This window comes from Vombatus ursinus, unplaced genomic scaffold, assembly GCF_900497805.2.
Source record: "Vombatus ursinus unplaced genomic scaffold, bare-nosed wombat genome assembly UNPS02007344.1, whole genome shotgun sequence".
Lineage (NCBI taxonomy): Eukaryota > Metazoa > Chordata > Mammalia > Diprotodontia > Vombatidae > Vombatus > Vombatus ursinus.
This window is the reverse complement of record NW_020947122.1, coordinates 4,433,953-4,440,478: the sequence shown is the minus strand read 5'-3', so window position 1 is coordinate 4,440,478 and position 6,526 is coordinate 4,433,953. Positions and strand designations below refer to the sequence as shown.

General features: G+C 44.9%; 1 protein-coding gene across 1 annotated transcript; it reads right to left on the bottom strand.

Moving 5' to 3' along the window:
* Positions 1-2,664: 2,664 nt before the first annotated feature.
* On the bottom strand, positions 2,665-6,012 carry IZUMO1R (IZUMO1 receptor, JUNO). The gene is made up of 4 exons (XM_027849396.1): positions 5,935-6,012; positions 4,484-4,667; positions 3,584-3,719; positions 2,665-3,359 (listed from the first exon to the last, which is right to left on the bottom strand). Exons 1-4 carry the CDS (start codon positions 5,985-5,987, stop codon positions 3,094-3,096), a joined length of 639 nt encoding a protein of 212 aa, XP_027705197.1. The 5' UTR covers positions 5,988-6,012; the 3' UTR covers positions 2,665-3,093.
* Positions 6,013-6,526: the final 514 nt, after the last annotated feature.

The window sequence follows — 6,526 nt, the reverse complement described above, 5'->3', positions numbered from 1 at the left end:
TTTTTTTTTTGCACCATACATCACCTGTATCTTTTAAAAGCAATGTTTCTGAGTTTGTTTTTCTGTACTCTCTGTATTCATGTACCTTGTTAGTATAGTCAATCAGAAAAAGAGTATTTCCTTTGATTTTATTGTGATTTTTTATACAAAAGAAGCCCTATTTTTAAAAAATTGAACCTGTAGTTAGAGATATCTGTCTCTGTGTATTTTCCTTGTTTTGCAAGTAAAAAACAATCTGTTAACCAGAAACAGTGTCTCGGGATTTTTTTCTCCCCCAGGCATCACAACAGGAGATTGCATTGGATGAGCTCAAGATCTCTTCTAGCTCTATATAAGTCTAGCTCTATACAATTCAATGAATCTTATATAGGGTATCCCAAAAATTCTTAATGCAATTTAATCTGTTCATTCTTAAAATTGTAATAGGAGTTTGGAACACATTGTATTTCTTTGTATCCCTCTGTGGATCTAGTAAACATTCAAAACCCTTTAGAAGTTAATGAATATTCTAAAAATATATATATTTTTTAAAAGGATATTTTTACTTTTCTCTTTAGTGTGAGGATAAATCACCACATCTACCCCATATCTTCTGCTGGCATAATGGAGGCCATTACCTTCATGGAACAGGCTTAGAGCTGCCATTCTTGGTCCTGGTGGAACCTGTGGGAGCTTTGGGGCCTACTTCCAGTCCCATGAAAAGACTTAATTTTAGTATGGCAAAACTTTTTTTTTTTTAAATTTTTTGAGGCAATTGGGGTTAAGTGACTTTCCCAGGGTCACACAGCTAGTGTGAACTCGGGTCCTCCTGACTCCAAGGCTGGCACTCTATCCACTGCACCACCTAGCCGTCCCCGTGGCAAAACTTTTAGTGGTTCCTTTCCCCTCCTCCCTCTGAAGTAGTGAGGTAGGGGTGGGATACTGGGTCAATTAAAAGATTAACTCTTGCATGGTCTTCTCTGTTATGATGCTGCTGTGTGGCAAGTATTCTTTGTGTTGGTTCTGGGGGATGGTGTGTGCTACTCCCCATATGGAACACGGACTCAACCAAGGGAGCTGGTGGCTTCGTCCCTCAGCTCCTTTTTCTGTTTGCTTCCTTGAGTAGGTAACTAAATATGGTTTTTGTGGATGTTCTTTTCATGTGTAGCCAACCTCTTGAGTTTGCAAGAAAAATCAGAAAGTCCTGGGTGCAAAGACAGAGGTGGTAGGTTTGGCAGCAGCTGAGCCCCATGGTCAGGGGTGGGGGATTGACATGGATTTGTTTTGAGCTTCATAACACCAGTGTGAGATGGTTGCCATTGTTATCCCCATTTTGTTTCTGTATCTGTTTGGAATATGCTTCTCTAATCTCCATTGTAAGCTTTAATAGCTTACAATTGCACTAAGACTTTTGGGACATCATATATATATATATATATATATATGTGTATGTGTGTGTGTGTGTATATATATATATAGACAGACAGACACACACACACACACACACACGTCTCCTCCACATGTGTCTCTAAGTCTCAAAGGCCTGGAGTTTCTGCTATTTAGTTATTTAAAGCCCCCTGATACATGACTGCCTTGTTTTCTCAGTCAAATTGTCCCGCTCTTGATCGGATCAGGAGGGCACTGGAATTTTGAAAAATAAAAGTAATCAGGCAAATTGATGTGTGTGTGTTTTTTTAAAGAGTTAGTTTAAATACCTCATTTATACCTGGGGTGGATTATGTTCTGGGACAACTGAATGGGGTGGGAGGGAAATAGCATTCCTTCCTGTCTTATAGATAAGGGAAGTGAGGGTTAGAGAGGTTAAGACTTTTTGTTCATGGTGACCCAGCTAGGTCAGAGGTAGGACTGGAGTGCAGATCTTCCTGACTCCAAGCCTGGGGGCCTGTATCTGCCGTGGGTTGTCTCTCCCCTTCAAAGTCCTTGAGGTTGCAAGTTTTGCAGTCCACTGTCAGTTGTAAACTGAGACAAATACCAGTTTTTTGAGCGTTACTGGGGTCATCCAGCACAGGCTAGGCTAACATCCAGTAGATAAAGTTTTTTAGGTGGCTGAATCACTCAGAGCATCAGAGAGACAGTTTTCGTGCCTTTAAACTTTGGCAAAATCGATACGAAGAAGGCATTATGCAGTTTGGAGAAGCTCTTGGCAGCCCTGTACACACAAAGGTTTTAAAATAGGCAGGAAGGGTGGAGGGAAGAAGCACCTAGAAAACTTGTCTGGGAAACCTTGACCCGTTTTCATTTTTCTTCTTAGTGCTGAAGTTCTAACAACTCTGATTCAGTCACCTGAAGTGAACATCATTGACACAGGAGCCAGAGCAGACTCCTTGCAGTAGACAGCGAGGCCCGTAAGGCACAGAGCTCCGTAAACCACCCACAGGGCCTCCACTTCCCTGTTTCTCTAAATAATGAGGAACAGGGAAAGCTGGATAATTGGCATTCAGAGACAAACCCTGCTCATTATAGGCAATGGTTCCGACTTTTGCCTCCGCTGAACTTTCTCACAGAGCTGCAAACAAGTTGACAGTTGGTACGAGATTCCCTCTCCCTGAACGTGAATGCAAACAGATAAATATTAGTATCTGGAGGATTAACCAGCCCTTTCCCAAGTTGTTTTGCCTTATGTAATCAGACCAAAGATTCACTCAGAACAACAAACGAGTTATCTTTTTATTAAGGTGACCAACAAAGTGAGGAAATCCAGGCCTGGCTGACCTTGACTTTGCTGCGGAACAAAGAAAAGTAGTCAGAACCCAGGTCCTGTGTTCCTTCTTAGGTTCCTTGGGAGGTTAAGTGCCAGACCTAGCCCCCTAGCCCATCTCCCTCTCAAGGGAGCAGAGTTGATCTGAGGAGGCCACTTATGTTACAAGGCAGTCCAAAAGTCAGAAGGGGGATCAAATAAAGCGAAACACTGAAAGGGTCTCTTCTAAAACTGATCTCCCCACAGACATATGCATAAAAGGGAGGCAGAAGAGCAACCTCTTTCCAACTTAAGGAGCCCCAGAGGGAGGAAAGTCCCAGGTTCTTTTGTCCAGGAGCCAAGAAGAAAGGTCAGCTGATAGTTGAGATGAATTTGTGTATAAGTGTTAGGTCCTCTTAGAGAGCAAGTAGTAGGAGGGGAGCTAAGAACGCAATGCGGGAGAACTGCTGGGAAATGGCATGGCTTGCATAAAGGTGGGCTACGGCCACATTGGGGTTGCCTTGGGCAGGGTCAAACCACATCTGGATGCAACGTCCACTGCCCCGTCGCTCTTTGGTGGCTTTGTAAGAGTTGCTCCAGATCTTCTCACAGAGGTCAGCTGGAGATGGGAAATAGTGAGGGAACGGACGACAGAGGGCCCTGGGAGGACAGTGGTTCTTACCTGAGGTGGGGAGGAAAGCACAGTATCCATAAGGAGCCAAGTATTACGCTACAATCCGTGCCCCCTCAAGTAGAAGGGAATGGCCACTCTTCCTGCTAGGAATGGTTGTTCAGAGCATCACCAGGCCAGCTAGCCTTGGCAGCTGTAGGCCCAGCCTGCCTAGGTTAGCACAAGCCTCATCCTAGGCATCAGTGTGTGCTCTCTGCCCCAGCCCGTCCACTTACCTGCTCTCCAGGTCCAGCCTCTGTGCCAGTCAGACTTGCAGGTATAAGAGGTGCGGCAGTCTTCCCACCATTCTTCACAATCTTCCCAGCAGAGAGGCACGTTCAGGACACGCTCCTTCTGCCAGCTAGAGCTCACCTGGGATGATGGGAGGAGGAAAGAAAGAAGAAGCTCAATTCTGTGTTGGGAGCTTGCTGTGGCCCTAAGCCCCCTCTCATTCCCGATTTGATTCTCTGTGGCATAACCAGAAACACGCCTGTTCTACCTACGTGAGGAGCTCTTCCAAGCCCCTGCTCCTCCAGAGAGAAGAGGTCATGGCTCTTCCTAAAAGAGCCCTGGGGATACTAGAACAAATGCCTCACCGTGCCTCAGCTGCTTTCTCCCTCCTTTTCTGTGCCCGGCTGATTTCTTCCCAGAACCAACATATGGAGGAGGAAGGTGGAAAGGATTGGGGAATGGGGGTGGGTCGGCCTTCCTTCTTCTCTCCCTCTCCTCACCTTCAGCTTCCATTTCATGTGTGTCTTCCTGCGTTAGAATATAAGCTACTTAAGGGCAGAGACTGTCTTTTTGTTTGTTCAGATTTGTATGCTTAGCACTTAACGGTGCCTAGAAGTAAACACTTAATAAATGCTTGGTGACTTGACAAGATAATCCCTTTCAAATGTTACTGTTGAACGTATGACCTTGGCCAAATCACCTCCCTTCTCTGAGTTTCAGTTTCCTCATCTGCAAAATAAGGGGGTTGGACTAGATGATTAAGGACCCTTCCAGCTCTAATTCTGTGGTTTTCTGCTTTACTTTTCCTGCTAAGCAGTCAGCACCTTGAGACCAGAGCATACTCTTCAGTTAACATTCCTCCCAGGCCTCAGCACTGGGCTGCCTTTTCCCCTAGCTCTACCCACCTTCTGGATCCAGGGCCCCAGGTTTGGGGAGCACTCAGAGAGGCAGGCATTTTGGATAAAGTGCATCCTGCAGCTGGGGGTCATCACGCCACAATGCCTGAAGTTGAAGTTGTATAGAGGAGACACATCCATGTGAACTTCCCAGCTCGTGTTGGCAGTACAGCAGGCATTATCCTTCCAGGGGCTACACTGCAGGACAGAAGAACCAAAAGCTTTTCTTTTCTTTTTTTTGGGGGGGGAGGCAGGGGAGGTGTAGGATATGGAGGGAGGATATTTAAACAGACAAGACAGGGGAATTCTGGATGGCTCAAATGAGGTACAAACTGCCCTAACACCTCCATGTCCCCAACATAGGGTCGTTTCCACTTTCCGTAGGACAGCCAAGACACATATTGGGGGGTGGAGGCAAATACATGGAATGGGGAAAAATTACATTAAAGTTATGGTAGACCTGGGATTACTTAAGAGTTTTATTCTACTTTGAATAATTATGTGCAGCCATGCTATTACTAAGGTCCCGAGGATAGGTAGCACAAGAGAGAAACGTTAGCATAAAGTGGTAGAGAAAAGGATTGCAAGATAGAATCTCATTTATGCTCTCTAGCCTCTATGACATTGACAAGGCCCCATCTGCTTACCTGGGCAGCTAGGTGGCTCGGTCCATAGAGCACTAGGCTTGGAGTCAGGAAGACTTCCTGAGTTCAAATCCAGCCTCAGACACTTACTGTCTGGGTGACCCCGGGCAAGTCACTTAGCCCTGTTTGTCTCAGTTTCCTCATTTATAAAATGAGCGAAGGCAATGACAAACCACTCTAGTATTTTTGCCAAGAAAACCCCAAATAGGGTCATGGAGAGTCAGACATGACTGAACACAACTGAACAACAACAACAGAACATTACTAGAGTTCTGGATTATGTTGATCTAGGATGTTGGGGATCTTCGTTTGACATGAGTCACATATGCCCAAATTGCACCCAATAACGCACAAGCAAGCTTGCTAGAGATGAACAAATATTCAAATAGGTTGGTACCAAATCAGTAGACTTATTTTCCAAAAGTAGACTGAACACTAGCAGTGAGAGTATGGTCATAGGATCATAGATTTAGAGCTAGAAGCGAATTTAGAGACCAAGCCCCTCATTTTATAGGGAAGTAAAACTGAGGCACAAAGAGGATTTTCCCAAGGCCACACAGTTAGTAAGTGTCTGGGGAACAGGATTTGAACTCAACTCTTTCTGACTCCAAGTTTAGTGCTTTATCCACCATGCCATTTAGCTATTTCAGAGTTAGAAGTCCTGGGTCTCAGTCCAGTTCTGCTTATAAACTTGTCGTGTGGTTTTGGGTGAGGCACTTCCCAATTTTTGGACTTCAGGTTCCTTATGTGTAACTTTGAAGTCTTTAATCTATGATGTTATGAATCCATCCCAGGTGCATAGGCAAGATTCCATACCTGTTCATGGAGCTTATTTTCGGGACCTGGTTTCTTCTTGTGGTGTTTGGCATCCATGCAAATGTTGAGCAGCTCCCTTTCAGCCTGGACCAGAGACGCAACCAGAAGCCCTAGGCACCACCATTCCATGGCTTTGCTGTTGAAAAGGTAGATAACCTGCTTTTGGCATGGGAGGCCAATGGAAGGGTTTCTTCCCTAATCCATTCAGGTTTAACAAGGTTTCTTGGAGGGAGGGAAGGGAAGCACCTTGGATTCTTGCATGTAACCACAAAATATAGAATGATACTATAAGTATCCTGCATATAATGGTTGTACTGACCTGATGGGGAATGTCAATGCAGGGCCCTAGTCTTCTAAATAGAGGGTCCTTCTAGGCCTAGGGATTTTTTGATCCTCCATAGAAGAGGCAGCATTGTCAGAATTCAGGCTTTTTTGGGGCTCACATTCCCAGTTTCCATCATCACCAACTTGAGCTAGGGAATCTTGAAGAATAATCAATGCCTTTCTGGGCTAAGGTTTTCTTACATTGTAGACCAGGACAATTTGAAAAAAGAGTAGTGTCAGGCATGAGGAAAATGGAGATTCAATCCAT

Excerpts from the sequence above, each read along its gene's own strand:
- IZUMO1R (XM_027849396.1), bottom strand. The coding sequence starts at position 5,987 with ATGCCAAACACCACAAGAAGAAACCAGGTCCCGAAAATAAGCTCCATG. Across the intron at positions 4,668-5,934 it reads AAAATAAGCTCCATGAACAG|CCCCTGGAAGGATAATGCCT; the intron begins GTATGGAATCTT and ends CCTGCAGTGTAG. Across the intron at positions 3,360-3,583 it reads AGGCTGGACCTGGAGAGCAG|GTAAGAACCACTGTCCTCCC; the intron begins GTAAGTGGACGG and ends TCCCCACCTCAG.